The sequence below is a fragment of the Anolis carolinensis genome, chromosome 6 (assembly GCF_035594765.1).
Source record: "Anolis carolinensis isolate JA03-04 chromosome 6, rAnoCar3.1.pri, whole genome shotgun sequence".
NCBI classification, from domain to species: Eukaryota; Metazoa; Chordata; class Lepidosauria; order Squamata; family Dactyloidae; genus Anolis; species Anolis carolinensis.
Window position 1 is genome coordinate 74,413,931 of NC_085846.1, and position 15,219 is coordinate 74,429,149.

A 15,219-nucleotide genomic window follows, 5' to 3' on the forward strand; every position below is an offset into this window, starting at 1 on the left:
GTTTCTGAATTCTGTTTCTTTTTGAATGAAAAACCCTAGCCTGAGAAAATTCTATTTTGTGTTTTGCATGTTTTATGTTTTACATTTCTTATTGGTTAATTTGTGTTTTAATTTTATGATTTCTCCACAGTTTATTCCAATGCCAGTTTTGTATGGTGTCTTTCTTTATATGGGAGCATCCTCACTAAAAGGCATCCAGGTAAGTACTGTTATCATACAGGTTCTGAAGTAATACTGAATAATATATATGATTTGGTTATCCTACTTCCTCTTAGGGTTGGAGGACCTTGGGAAATACATAGCATGTAACAATGTGTAATGAAAAATGGGTGAAAATCAGAATTTTGAGGGAAGATTAAAGATGGCGAGGAAGAGAGCACTTCTTTTCTTCCACAGAATCAGCATGGTATAATGGTGTAGTATTAGACTAGGATTCCAGGAAACCCATATTTGAATCCCTATCCCACCATAGAAAGCCAGTGGGTAACCTCAGACAAGTCTCACTCACCCTCAGGGGAAGGCAATGTCAAACTTCTGAACAAATTTGGCTAAGAAATATCTATGATAGGTTCATCTTGGGGTAAAGGTAAGTTGGAAGTGATTTGAAGTCACAACAAGAAATTTCTTCCACCTTCCAAGAGCCAAGTTAAACAGGAAAAAAATACTGGATGTAGCTTGTGAATGAGGAGAGAAGAACTGTCCCTTTCTTGAAATATTATTTTATATTTAGTCATTTTTTATGTTTAGGAATAAGGTGTTTTTTTTTTTGTAGCTGTCATGAGTTGCAATTTTTCCAAGTTTAAATCTTTGCCTATTGTTAATCTGATAAAGTATTTAAATTACTCAAATAAGCAACCTTATATACATTGTAGTTCTGTCCATTTATATTTATAATTAATCTTTATTTCCTAAATTTACCATGGGAAAAATGTTTAATTCAATTTTTTTCAGTTTTTTGACCGTATCAAATTGTTTGGAATGCCTGCCAAACATCAGCCAGACTTGATCTATCTGCGTTATGTACCACTCTGGAAGGTCCACATATTTACAGTTGTTCAGCTGACCTGCCTTGTCCTTCTGTGGGCAATTAAAGCATCTGCTGCTGCTGTTGTTTTTCCCATGATGGTAAGCTGTAATTCAAGTTTCTTTGGAATGCTATGCACAATTTGAAAATGTGCAGCAATGTCAAATCATTTTTATTCATATAACTCAACCTATATTGTTTTCACTAGTCTCCTGACCTTTCTGTGATTAATGTCATTTTAAAACATTGTTTTAAAGGTTTTAGCTCTTGTTTTCATTCGCAAACTTATGGATTTGTGTTTCACCAAACGGGAGCTCAGTTGGCTTGATGATCTTATGCCTGAAAGTAAGAAGAAGAAGGAAGATGACAAAAAGAAAAAAGCAAAGGAGGTGCATATAATATTAATTTATATCTAAAATAAACAACTTAAAACAGTGTTCTGTGAAAGTCTGAGTTGAATTCAGACTTGTTTATGCTTAAAGTAGACCCATTAAAGCTGTTGGGATAAATTAGTTATGGCTAACAGGTTCCATTGATTTTAATGGATGACAAGTAATTATGACTAAATCTGGATCCAACCTAATGTTTCTATTGTCATTATTACTTGCTTGCCTAGTCCTGCAACACATAATTTGTGCCTGGAAACATAGAATCAGGTATGATTGTTAGCCGTCTGATTGGTTTGAGAGAGAAAATATACAAGAATTACATTTATACTCTCACTAAAATTGTTTCAATATCTGTGAAATCTGGGTACAGTATCTGGAAGTTGTTACAAGTTCTTCCCCATTTAGCATGGTCTTCAGAGCACAGGGAGGCTATCACTGGAAAAGATAACTGAAATATCCCTATCCATTAGCAGACTAGAGACTATAATACTTTGAATTCCATCCTTTCTATACTACTATATATTCTACTATATATTCTATATATTGTGACCCAGAATTTTCTGAGGTTCTACAAGATTATTGTAAACATGGAAAATACATGTGCTGTGGGGAAGCTTTTTTTAGATGACTTCATATAGTGATCCTTCAGTTTGGAAACAACCTACAGTTTTGCTTGTTTTCATAATTCATCACCCATCCTTCGTGTAGATGTCCGAAGTGTTGGGAAAAGAAAAGTGGAAGAATTGCCCCATGTGTCTTTCAAATAGGATTTCAAACTTTCAAATGGTTTGGGTTGAGATGTTGAACTACCACTGAATTAGCAGAAGCTGGACTGCACTGAGTACTTTTATTGAAGTTCAACTAAGTATTGAAAAATGGTTGTTGGATGGTATTGGGAATAGCTTCCAGAAAGTGAGTCTTGTTTCATTGTTGGTGTCTTAACTTTTTAGATAATCATCTACTTTTATGCCCCAAATATCAGGGGGATGGGCTTAATACTGTCACAACAGTAGCCAAAATATAATAAGAGAACTGTATTGAAAGCCTTTCTCCTTATACTTTAAAATAGTTTCTCAAATATCAATTGGATAATGTGTAACTTTCAGGAAGCAGAACGAATGTTTCAAACCGTGGACAGTGAAATTGTACACCTTCCATTTGAAAGAGGCGATGTATTACAGATTCCTGTGAAAGCTCTAAAATACAGGTGTGACATATAATTAATTCAATTATTGTTATTTTGTTACATTGTTGTGTATTCAGTGCAGTTAATGCATTCTAACGATTTTGTCTGGCCACTGACAAATACATTTGGAATTTACCGACTTGAGAATGAGTTTGCAAGGCTTGAAAAGGGTTGTTGATTACTGTGGAGGTCTCTCACTCAGAGGGTTGTCATAACTCAAGCCAATATGATAGCAGTAAACAACAACTACTACTTGAAAAAGAAGGACAGAAGAAGAAATTGAGACCTCTTTGTGTCTATAATACAGTTATATGTATCTGTATTAAACTGCACCCAACTCACTTATGTGACCATTTTGAACAGATCAGAGGACTCACTTTCAACCAGCTGTTCTCAGGGAGAAGAAGTATTTTTGGTCAGTTCTATCTAGTGTGTTGCTGTGCATGGCTAATATAAAAAAACCTGAATATACTAAATAGAAGTTGAACTGAGCCATACATTTACCAGCTACTAAAAGCCAGACAAAATATTTTCAGTGTCATAGGGCAATTCATTATTAAGTCAAAATATGCTTGAACCTAAAAACATGAACCTTTTGTACCGAGAACATGGAAAAATGTGACAAATGTATTTAACGTGTTTTCTAAATAACATACATTTATGTAAAATGAATTTTCTAGTTGGTCTTTGCTATATTATCAAATTAATTGCTGGAAGAGCCAGTTAATGTTTTGTGGTTTGTAGATTGGCTTGCATAAATGTGGAGACAACTAAGGATACTTTTTCAGGAAGAATATTGTGCAGAATAACACATATTAGCCCGAAAGGCACAAAACGTGTAACTTCAGTTGCCTACTAATGGAAACAAACTCTATTCTCAATTTATTCATTTCTCCCTTCAGTTATGACAAAGATGTGGCTAACTACCCACAGTTTTCCATCCCATCACTTACCCTATATATTCATGTATAAGTCTAGAAATTGTAGTTAAAATAGCAACCCAAAAATCTGGGTCAACATAGCCATAGGCAAATGTGGATATTATATCTTCTTATATATTCATAATAAGGAACTATCTCCTTCTCGGTGTAGAACAGTGATTCCCAAAGTGGGTGCTACAGCGATCCAGGGGGGCAGTGATGGCACCTATTAGGAGATGGGAGCGGGGCTAGTGGAGGGGCGGGGCCTCTTCCCAAGTACCAGAGACAGGGCTGAGCACCTGAGGCACCTGTTAGGACACGGGGCGGAGCTAGAGGAGTGGGTGTGGCTTTTCCCCAAGAGCCTGAGACAGGGCTGAAGACACTATCTAAACCTCTCTTGAGGCGCCTGTTAGGACACAGAGGGCGGAGCTAGGGAAAGAGGCGGGGCCTCCTTCCAAGAGCCCGAGACAGGGCTGAGCCTCTCCTGAGAGGCCTTTTAGGACTAAACGGTGGGGCTGGGGCAGGGGCGGGGCCTCTTCCTAAGAGCACGAGACAGGGCTGAGCCTCTGTATACCTCCCCTGAGGCGCTTGTTAGAACACAGGGGCAGAGTATAGAGGTTCAGCCCCATCAGGCACTTGGGAAGAGGCCCCGCCCCTCCTCTAGCCCTGCCTCCTATGTCCTGGCAGGTGCTGTAGGACAAGGATAGAAACTCAGCCCTGCCTCAGAGCTTGTAACTCTGCCCATCCCAGTCCTGGCTGCCCATTTGTGGCCCCGCCCTCTCCCCCTCCCAGCCCTGCATCTTGGACTAGGGGAGAGGCTCAGCCCCGCCCTCTTGAGCAAGAGCCACACCCACCTCTCTAAGCCACACACCCCTTTCCAGGGGGCACTAATACTTTTTCTGGAAAGGGGGCGGTAGGCCAAATAAGTTTGGGAACCATTGGTGTAGAATGATGAAAGATGAGAGATTAATATATCCCGAGAGAACCTAAAGGAGCACTGACCCCCCCCCCCCCCCACACACACACACTCGATCATGGTGTTGCTTCTGACCTTTTTGAATGCCTGGATGTGAAAATTTCAGTAGTGTCCAGGGGTGACTGGCCCCTCTAACACAGCACCAGTGCTTCCCCTTCTCTGCAGAATGACCCTCGACTTATCCATGGGTCATATCAATATTCATAATTTTGCCTCCCCCCAAACCTTCCCTTGATGTATATGTGAGATCAACTTATACATGAATATATACAGTATACTGAAATTAACATATATACATATTTTGCTTCATCTAGAATACATAAGCTAATAAAGCTGTAGTACTTAGCCAGATTATCCCACAGCTAGCCATATAAATTAGGAACTTATCCTAAATATTTTCTGACATGCACTCAACAGGTTTTCTTTAAAACAAAACACATGCTAGTCTTTTTTTAAGTAGTCAATTATTGGGATAGATTTTAAAAGTGTGTCACAGTTAATTAAACAGTGTAGAATTATCCTTTGGTTTATTGGTAATCTGTTTAAAGACTTTTTATGCTGAAATGATTTTATAAAATATTGTTTAAAATTGTTTGATATACTCAGGATAAGAAAATAGAGAAGATAAACAGACATTCTTGTGAAAGGTTTTTGGCTGTTCATTTAATGCAAATGAAAAATATTGGAAGTATAAATGTTCAGATCTTTAGAAGTCAGCAGGCTCAGAACTAATATCAGACTGTGTAATCCTTACACTTATTAATATAGGATCATAATATAGTATTTCGTATAGCATGTCACTAGTGGCTGTGTAAATAGAAAACCTAAGGCTCAAATGGTCTAAAGAGCATGATATTAATGCTATTGCAAGGCACGGAGTACTAATCATGGTGTGTTTGTTGTTTAGTGTTGATCCTTCTGTTGTAAACATATCAGATGAAATGGCCAAAACTGCACAGTGGAAGGCTCTTTCCATGAACACAGAGAATGCCAAAGTAGCAAGATCTAACTTGAGGTAGCCTATAATTACTCACACTTTCTGATTCTGCTTTTGTGTGTTGTGTTGTGGAAATTATTTCGTCTGTATTTATATGTTGAATACACAATGAAGTTTCTGTATTGGCCACTTGAACAGTGAAAAGGTGGGGAAAGTAAAGACAGGTGGGGCAACAGTAGATGAGCACTGGTTTCTAAACCCAAGAAGCAGATTCCAAGAATCGTAAACTAGTGCTTTGAGTTACCATATATACTTGTGTATAAGTTAGGCAGGCTTGGGAACCAAAACAATGGATTTTGTGATGATCCATGCCATCTTGGATGCTTGAGGTGAATGAAGTAGAGCCATTTTAAGTAGGAGTTTACTTAGTCTCTCAAGGCTTACACATCAGTAATTCTCAACCTGTGGGTCCCCAGATGTTTTGGCCTCCAACTCCCAGAAATCCTAACAGCTGGTAAACTGGCTGGGATTTCTGGGAGTTGTAGGCCAAAACACCTGGGGACCCCACAGGTTGAGAATGACTAGTTTACACAGTAAACCCCATTAAAATGGCTGCTGTTGCTTCTCCACATGAAGTACCCAAAGTGGTGGGGGGCTCAGGGCATTTCCAGCATTGATAAATTAATCCAAGTTTTTTTTAGGAACTTTTAAAATAAAAAAATATTTTAATTTATACAAATGTATATATGGTAATTCCATTCATTCAATGAATCTACTCTAACTAGTACTAAGAATTAGATGTAATCCGTTATCTAATAGGAAGTACAATCCTATTAAGATTAACTCAAAATGTAGTCGCATTAAATTGAGTGGGACTTATTCTTCAATAACTGTGCAAACAATGGCTGCTCCAAACTAAATAATTACTATTTCCTTTCCATTTGTACACATTTTACATGCTTCTATACACGGGGAAGCGAAAATGACTATGTATTATCTTAGAGTTTAAATCCTGAATTCAATTCTAGTTAGGTAAAAAAACAACTTGGATCAAAGTACCCCTAATTACTTTAGTCTAATGCACCATTGAATCGTATGCGCACCTCAATTTTCAAAACCATGAAACCAAAAGAAGTTTTTGCTGATGAATGTAATGCACAGCGGCAAAAGGTATACTCTTTGTAATATGCTCATTACAGTTGCTGCCTGCTTAGAATTCCTTTTAAAAATAATTATGCTGGAACACCAAAGCTTTCAGCAATAGAAAATAAACCTTGGGGTGCATCTATGCTATAGAATGAATCCAGTTTTACTGCCTTTGTTCAATTTTATGGAGTCGAGGGGGCTGTAGTTTTACAAGGCCTTGAGCCTGCTCTGCCAATGAGTACAGATGCCTCACCAAACTACACATTCCAGTATTATATAGAATTGAGCTATGACAATGAAATTCAGATGATCCTCACTCAAATAGAAGCTCCAGGTGCTCCTGAAGCAGCTTTCCCCCTGGTTTTGGCTCACTACTAAGATTACCGTATTACTTGAATCTAATACACACTCTAATTTTGGTAAGGTAATTTAGCTCCTCAAAAGGTGAGTGGTAGATTCAAATAAATACAGTAATTCATTTTGGGCCAAATTTAGCCAGTGTAGTATAGGCTATGCAAATGTATTCAATGAGAAATGTGTGCATGTGTGTGTACCATACATATTAATAACAAGCATTATATTATGTATGGAATAAATCCAGATGCTTCTTTATCAGGTTTGACTAGTCTATGTATTCATCATACCTCTTTAACTTTGTGGATTATTCTTAACAGCTCTGAAAAAGAAGAGGCTGTGAAAATAGAAATTGAAAAGCCACCAGAAACGAAGTATGTAGATGCGGAAACCTCATTATAGAAGCAAACAAGGGATATATATCATTTTATAGGATATACTGTAAGAAGGTGACTTCTAAGCTTCTCTTGAGTACTGAAACTGAACTTTAGCTCATGTAGATGAAGCAACAAATGTTTCAGGTAATAAGTGGCAATCACTTGGGAAGTATTTATTTTAATGGAATGGTTGTTTCCTTTTTAATAGAAAAATTAAAATTGCTTTTAGTTACCAGTACATGTCAAATCACCTTTAATTGTAAATTATTGATCTCCATATGTATACATTTTGAGTATGTAGCTGGTTTTTTTTTAAAACAATATAATTTATTGCAGTATGTATAACCTCGTTTCAGGCAGTTACTGTTTGGGTTTTTGCAAAATGTTATGTGTCTCCATTTCCATGGAACAAACATCCAAATGTGCCATTTTGTGAATGACTGCATTTTTAAAATCTTTTTCTCACTTCATAATGTTATTTTTATGTGGGATATATTTTAAATTTGTAGGTATCCATTTCTGAAATCCGAAATTCGCTCAGTGTTTCATTGTCGCTTTAAAAGAGTGTAATTTTCAGTATTAATTTCTAGTCTGTTGCCTAATAGTCCTCATTCAGTAATATGTCATCAGGATTTCCTCTTCATACTGCATATTTGTAGATAGATTATACTGTGTCCAGTGTGATAAATTACGAAAGGTCACTAATTCTGGGGTATGGATTGGGACACAAATGTACCTGTTTTCTAAATTGTAAACATGGTTCTATTTTTAGTTACATCTCCACATCTTGATTGTACTCTGGGTTCTCTTGCATATTTTATTTAGAGTATGAAATTAGGCCAAGTATTTTTTGGATGTAGTATAAGATCCTAAGCTCTAGCTTGTGTGGTCCAAGATTCCTTCCTTAGTAAGGGAGGTACTTTAATGTCAAATGCTGTACATCAGTGGTTCGCAGCCTGTTAGTCCCCAGATGTTTTGGCCTTCAACTCCCAGAAAACCTAACAGCTGGCAAACTGGCTGGGATTTCTGGATGTTGTAGGTCAAAACACCTGGGGACCCACAGGTTGAGAACCACTGTACATAGTAACTTAGATTATTTAAATACTTTATACTGACAGTTAATCCATAAGGCATATAATTGAATATCAGTCCTAATGCTACCATGTTTGGAACTAACATTTATTTGTAAGTTGCAGTGACTGGAACTTGCAGAGTAAACATAAATGGAAACAAATTTCATTGAAGAAAACAGAATGAATTCTGTTTAAAATCCTACAGTTATGCCATGTATACCAGGCATGTGCAAACTTTGGCCCTCCAGATGTTTTGAATGTCCAGCTTCCACAGTTCCTAACAGTCTACCGGCGGTTAGGAATTGTGGGAGTTGAAGCCCAAAATACCTGGAGGGTCAAAGTTTGCACATGCCTGATGTATATACAGTCCTTCTTTGATGTTGGAAATCTGCATTTGAAGAGATCCCCAATATTGAAGTTGGTGAAGCCTTCCTTGGGCCGAAGCTCTGTGCCTGTCATAGAATCCCATACACACTAAGGAAGGCTATTAATAATATTAATAATTGGAGCTGAATTGTGATACCTTTTTTGTTAATCTGGGAATGTAAGAATTTTATGTGAAGTTGTATATATTGGATATTAAACATTTTTTTTCATTCTGTGCATAAAAATACCATGAAAAGTAAAATATAACCATCGCTAGTTACATCCACCATGTCCTTATAGTTGTATTCTCACTGTTCGTTTCTCCTTGAATACTTCAAAAATACAAGCTTCTTTTCTTGTAAATCTATTTTCATTCACTTTCCCCTATGAAACATCTATTTTGTTAATTTTTAATAACCCACATTTCATCACCTGCTAAGTAATTAAATAGACTTTACTGACTTTCATTAATGGGTTATCATGAGAATGCCAACCAATGTACATAGTAACCCTTGTTTATTTGGGCACAAATGATAGAATAACTAGTGCTAAGTGAACCATTGCTGGTGCTGGAGGAAAAGGTGTGACAAATTTTCGCTTAATTACTTGGACTTCATGATCTGATTCCACATTGAACTTGGGCTGAAGGAACTGGATAAAGTACTCTCTGTGTGAAGCGTGTGTTTCCATTTACATCAGTAAGTTCTAAATAAATATAGAATAACTTGTACTTCTTCAGAATGATGCACACTAGCATCAAACAATATATAAAGGGCATATTAAAATGGGAGGGATCACCTATTTTCAAAACATATTACTTTATTATCTTACTCAAGTCAATTTGCTGGGTGCATCAGGATTTCATCCATCCAGTTTTATCCACTAAACTCCCCATATATTGCAATGGCAGAGTGAAGTAATGGTGCATTTATCTCACTGAAGTTAACAATAACTTTTAAACTTTTAATTGTGGCTGAATAGTATCAATACGCCAACTTGAACTTGAATCATTTTGCCTAAAGATGATGTCTATAATACCTGCTATCACTTGGAACAGCAATAGCCAAGGAAGTAGTTCACTGGCAGAAATTACTAGCTGCCACCACTGTCAGAGATGCTGAGATTTGGAACTTATTTTTAGTGACAGCCAAGGCAAAGTGATAGTGGAGGAGGGTCTACACTGTTTAAACATCAGACTACTTATTAGGAGCCACCAATGTGCATGGACCACCTCTCAATATTTTCCAGTATGTTTCCACCTCAACCTGGTGATTTCCAGGAATTTGGTTAGTTCTACCATGGAACCACTTCACCAATTGCTGTTGAGGAAGAAATCTATTAGTATAAAACTGCAGCATAAAGAACTTTTAACAACAACAAAAGTCAAAATGCCAACGCTCCCTGAAATTCCAACAGAAAAAATACTTCTCTCTCTTCTTTCGGCAATCTCCTGGAATCTCACAGTGTTTCACTAGGATTATGAAAAGTGTGTATCATTTATGTTGTCTCTGTTGCTTGGCTAATGGTTAGCAATATGGTTTTAAAATTGTAGGTACTTCAACTGCAACTGGCCATAAACACATTTTAAAAAAGATTTGCAGTGTAAAAGCAAATTCTTCAACATACCAAAAGCAAGTGTAAATTTGAACTAAAAAAGTGAGAACATAAAATGTTTATACAGTACCACCTCTGTATCCGTGGATGATACATTTGCTATTTACCAGTGTGAGACCATTTATAATAGCAAATTGTATTGGAATGGACTTCTAGCCCAAAAATATCATGGAGTCACACTGGAGGACCTTGAAAATGCCCAAGGACATCTTTTGGTAATTGTGAATACTGGCACTATGGATATTGTTCCCACGGATACAGGGGCTGTACTATACACACATTTTGAAATAGAACTTACAATTTTATTGAATAGTGAGTATGATTTTCATTGTCAAAATTGGTGCTTAGTGAGCTCACAAAAGTGTTTAAATCAGGAGTCTTATGTAGCTGGTTGGGTAATCATGTTAGACCGAAAGTTGGTTTATGGTCACCATCAACATTTCATTGTAGTTAGCATTAATGTGAAATTCTGGGAGCAGTAGAGCTGTTATTTTCTTTCCTAGGTGTTTGATAGTTTCTTCTGTTTCTTTCTTCAAGAAATATGCACTTTGTTTATTTGAAAATCATGATCATCTGTCACCCATCCTCATCTTATAAATGTATGGCCTGTTTTTTGCGGTAACGTTTCAAAATTTTTGACCTGATATAGCCAAGAGAGAATCACAATATCTAGTATCTGTGACTTTTATGGAGTTGTTTATACCTGTCTTGTTTTACTTGAAGATTTCTGTATTCAAAGCTGCGCATAGTAATTTGCAAAGACCCAAACAGATTGCCTTGAACTGTAACCCTTTGTTTTCAGAGTACAGACTTCCATAATGCTGAACAGTTCATTCATACTTTTCAGTGCCAAAGGGGTTCACAATTTGTTTAATTTAAACGAAGATCTGAAATTTATTTAGAACCACAATATTTATTTGTTTTAATTATGTAAAAATATTTCCAGTGCCAGAAATATCCTGACTCATATTGTAGTTAACAGTAACTACTCCGATGCTGGTTATTAGTGTCTTGTTACACATTTTAATCTCTTTGATTGTCAATAAATTCTGGTGACGTGCTGAACACCCTAGTGGTAACTTAGGTTTAAAGTAGTCTACTGCTTTTTTATTTTATCTAAATATTATTTCCTAATCTCTAATTAAAAGCTATAGTATTAAAGTAAAATAGTGAAGGAAATAGGTTCTACTGTACATGTATACAAATGTTGCCTTAAAAGGTGTAAATGAATAAATTTACTGTGCACTGATTCACCTTGTGGTGAAACCTAATTTATAGCCAGTATGTTTGCATTAAACTAGTGGAATAAATAGCTGAGCACTTTTTAGATGCCTTGATTGCCTCCTGGGTAATAAACTAGGGTGCTTCTGGACAGAGGGCTCCTCATGTTGCTAATCAAAAGGCATTGTGCCGCTGTTCGATGTCTTCATCCTCCAATTTTTTTGTTTGTGGAAGAAAGAAATTGGGAAGGGCAAATAGACAAGAAGACATATGCTAGAATCCTCTTGGTGACATATCCAAATGTATACCTGTGTATACATATATTTTAACATTGTGGAAGAAAGGTATCCTCAGTGCTCCCTGCCCTGGCCATTAAACAGCAGGTGTTGTACTCGGAAATTAAAGTATATCCTCTGGCCACTGACCGTCCACAGGGATTCAGCCGGGCATTTTTCAGCTGCCCTTGCACATCTAGGATGTTCCTCAAGACATAGGCTGCTCTTTCATCCTTCTAAGCACCCTCCCATTAGCAGATTAGTGGCTAAGAGAATGGAGATGGTCATGAAAGGGAGCTCTTTTGGCATATCTAGGAAGAAGTGGGAAAGAGGAGCAACATCCACCCCACATAACAGCATGCATATGCTGGCAAAAAATGTTGTTTTGCCAACATACTGGATCTCAGCCATTGATTTCTAGATCTCTCTGCAAGTCTGTGTTTGAGTGAATGCACAAATAAAAGCCTTATCTGAGAGCATTCCTAGTTAACTGTTCAAGTAGCCGTACTTTCCCTCCAAGAAAATATGCTTTTTCTGATTTTTTTAAAAAAAATATTTAAACTGTTTTACAAGAAGGATTTTAATATGATGTAGGCATCGTCTGTAATTTTTTATTATCACATTTAGAATATAAAACATGCTTTTTGATGTAGGAACCCGAAGAACTCTGCTATAGATATGCACAAACTGCTCACAACCCTGTTCTTACAGTATTCCATATGGCAAACTATGTAAGGCACGTTATTCCAGATTATTGAGAGAATCAACAAAAACTGTACAAAGTAGTGTGCAAAGCATGTCAATCACATAGCACCCAAAAGAAAATTGTATTTCCCCCTTTTATTTCAAATGCATTGATCCATATGTACAATAGTCTTATAAAATGTGCCCTTTGTAAAGGTAAGTTACAAGTGTAAAATATCATGCATAGATATAATGCATTATAAAAATGCACTGGTCTGCATTGTTTAAAATGGTTTGTATTATACATATGTTTTGTAAATGGATTGTCTTGAAGTCACCAGTTTGTTTGTTGAATATTAGTGTAACATACTGAATGTATTTTGCTTTTGTTAAGTTTGGTCAGTAATTTAATGTTTTTAGAATTAGGTAATGGCATAGGTGCAATCTATTACCTAATACAGTACAAATATTGTGAATAAACATTTAATTTAGTGAATAGATAGACACATAGTTGTGTCACTATATACTTGTACTCTGAATATATAATATGTGTCTTGTAATTTTACTATTTGGATTTTTTATTTTATAACTTTTGAGTAAACTAGTCAATTATAGGAAATGATCACAATTGGTGTAAAAATAGTTTTTCATATTTAGTACATATTGTCACTATTTGGCAGTCTTGGAGTAACTTATTGAATAGCCACGTTTTTATAATGGAATTTATTACCAAGGAGACAACTCCTTTAATATTTTGTTCCCAATGTTTTATTTTGTAAGTATGTCTTCCAGGGTTCAGGACATCCAGCTGAACAAAAATCTGTACCTTGATTTGAGGTGTAACTCTACACTTTATTCCAATTTTTATGACAATTTTCTAATTATGCATAAGATTTCATTTTATAATAAAAATCTAGAGCAAGTTAATACTGCTTCAGATGTGGATACAATATTTTATTTTATATGGTGACAAATGTTTCTCTAATATGTAACATTAAAATTCAGCCTTTATAATTTGTTTAATGACAGTTGCAAAAACTATTTTTTGTAATGTATTAAAATGTTGACAAAAAAGCAATAAAATACACTGACTTGGAACAGTTTGAATTAATCTCTAATTTCTAATATTATACATTGCTTTGTAGGATTAAATATATTGCTATAAATGAAGAAAAATGATATTTTTGTTGCTTTTCTCTAGATATTCCAGATTAGAAATTCCTGTTTGAAGAATTGCTTTAACCAGCAAATAAAGGCATAAAATACAATGATTCTACATCATAGCAGTTTTACTATAATATTACATAACACAACAGGAGAAATAGTAAAATGACCAATATATATTTAAGGATCTGAAGAATGGAATGCCTTTCTAGAGACACAACGTATGCTGATGGGTTAAGCTGACCATAATTTTCTACCTCTTTTTCTAGTAGAGTTGCCAGTTGTAATATGTGCATGGTTCATGAAACTCTTATATTCTCACACAAAATTTCATTTGTTGGTTATGCAAAAAGTGGAAAAAAAACTGGAATTTCTTCTATGACTGTTGAGATGCTATTTTAATATTGATTCACAGTGCAAATTGAAATTTTTGTTCCCAACTTCTAGTATCTCCCTGTGACATAGGACTGGTGAAAAGGCAAGAACAGAAATGTTAGATGTACAAAAGAAAAATCTATTTTATATTATAGCCCTCAGCAGAGTTTACTCAGATTCTGAAAACAAGTAAAAAGAAAAAAAGAAAAATATTAATTGCACATTTCATCCCTTTTTCGTGTAGAAGTGCTTTAAATGCAACTATTTAGCTGAATTACCATAATGAATACCACAAGGCTGAATGAATAGCATTTAAAGATGCTGAGGAATATTTGCAGGAACAATGGTTTTACGCATATCAAGAATTATTCATTCCAATATACTTTGTTGCCATCATACATAATGTATGGCATCAATTAATGTTTCATCCAGAACATACTAGGACAGGGAAGACGGAGGGCCCTTCCAGACAGGAAGGGGGTTGTCTCATTTATCTATCTATTTATTTACAGCATTTATATTCTGCCCTTCTCACCCCGAAGGGGACTCAGGGCAGATCACATTGCACACATAAAGGCAAACATTCAATACCATAACCTAGAACAGAGAAAGAGACAAGACAATCTATGATTCTATGATTCTAAGACGCAGGCACGGGCTGGCCTTGAACTCATGACCTCTTGGTCAGAGTGATTTGTTGCAGCTGGCTTGCTTTCCAGCCTGCGCCACAGCCCGGCCGACTACCTTAGGTTGCATGCATGGAGAACTGATGTTATGGAAGTTCTAAATGAAAGAAATATACTGAGTGTAAATGTCCAACAGGTTTAATCAGAAAGCTTGGCTGAGAGATTCTGGGAGCTGTAGCCCAGAACAACCTTTTCAAGCTCCTTGGTTTTTGCTATAGCCATCAGTGATGCATCCTTTGTTTAGATCAGATGGAACACCCTTCAAAAAAAACCCTCATTCTATTTCAGGAACGTATCTTTCCTTTCCCTACTCCAAGGAGCAGATGCCAACTCTGTCTTGTTCAGGGTGAAAGCCAGCATCACCAGTCACAAAAACACAATTTCTGAAAAGCACAATTACAATGGCAAAAGATAGGTACAGTGGGCCATTGGTATCTACTGAGATATGGTTC

At 36.2% G+C, this 15,219-nt stretch overlaps 1 protein-coding gene across 8 annotated transcripts in view; it reads left to right on the forward strand.

The window, feature by feature from the left end:
- The window catches only part of slc4a7 (solute carrier family 4 member 7), a 93,363-nt gene extending 79,723 nt beyond the window's left edge, over positions 1–13,640 (forward strand). For 5 of the 8 annotated variants that reach the window (XM_062958025.1, XM_008121571.3, XM_062958029.1 and 2 more), the window contains 6 exons: positions 131–199; positions 952–1,125; positions 1,282–1,413; positions 2,520–2,620; positions 5,403–5,510; positions 7,253–13,640. In XM_062958025.1, coding sequence (XP_062814095.1) covers positions 131–199; positions 952–1,125; positions 1,282–1,413; positions 2,520–2,620; positions 5,403–5,510; positions 7,253–7,334 — 666 coding nt within the window. In that variant the 3' untranslated portion in view covers positions 7,335–13,640. The remainder of the gene's footprint in view (positions 1–130; positions 200–951; positions 1,126–1,281; positions 1,414–2,519; positions 2,621–5,402; positions 5,511–7,252) is intronic. The other 3 variants (XM_062958027.1, XM_062958028.1, XM_062958031.1) reach the window with 1 other exon arrangement.
- Positions 13,641–15,219: the final 1,579 nt, after the last annotated feature.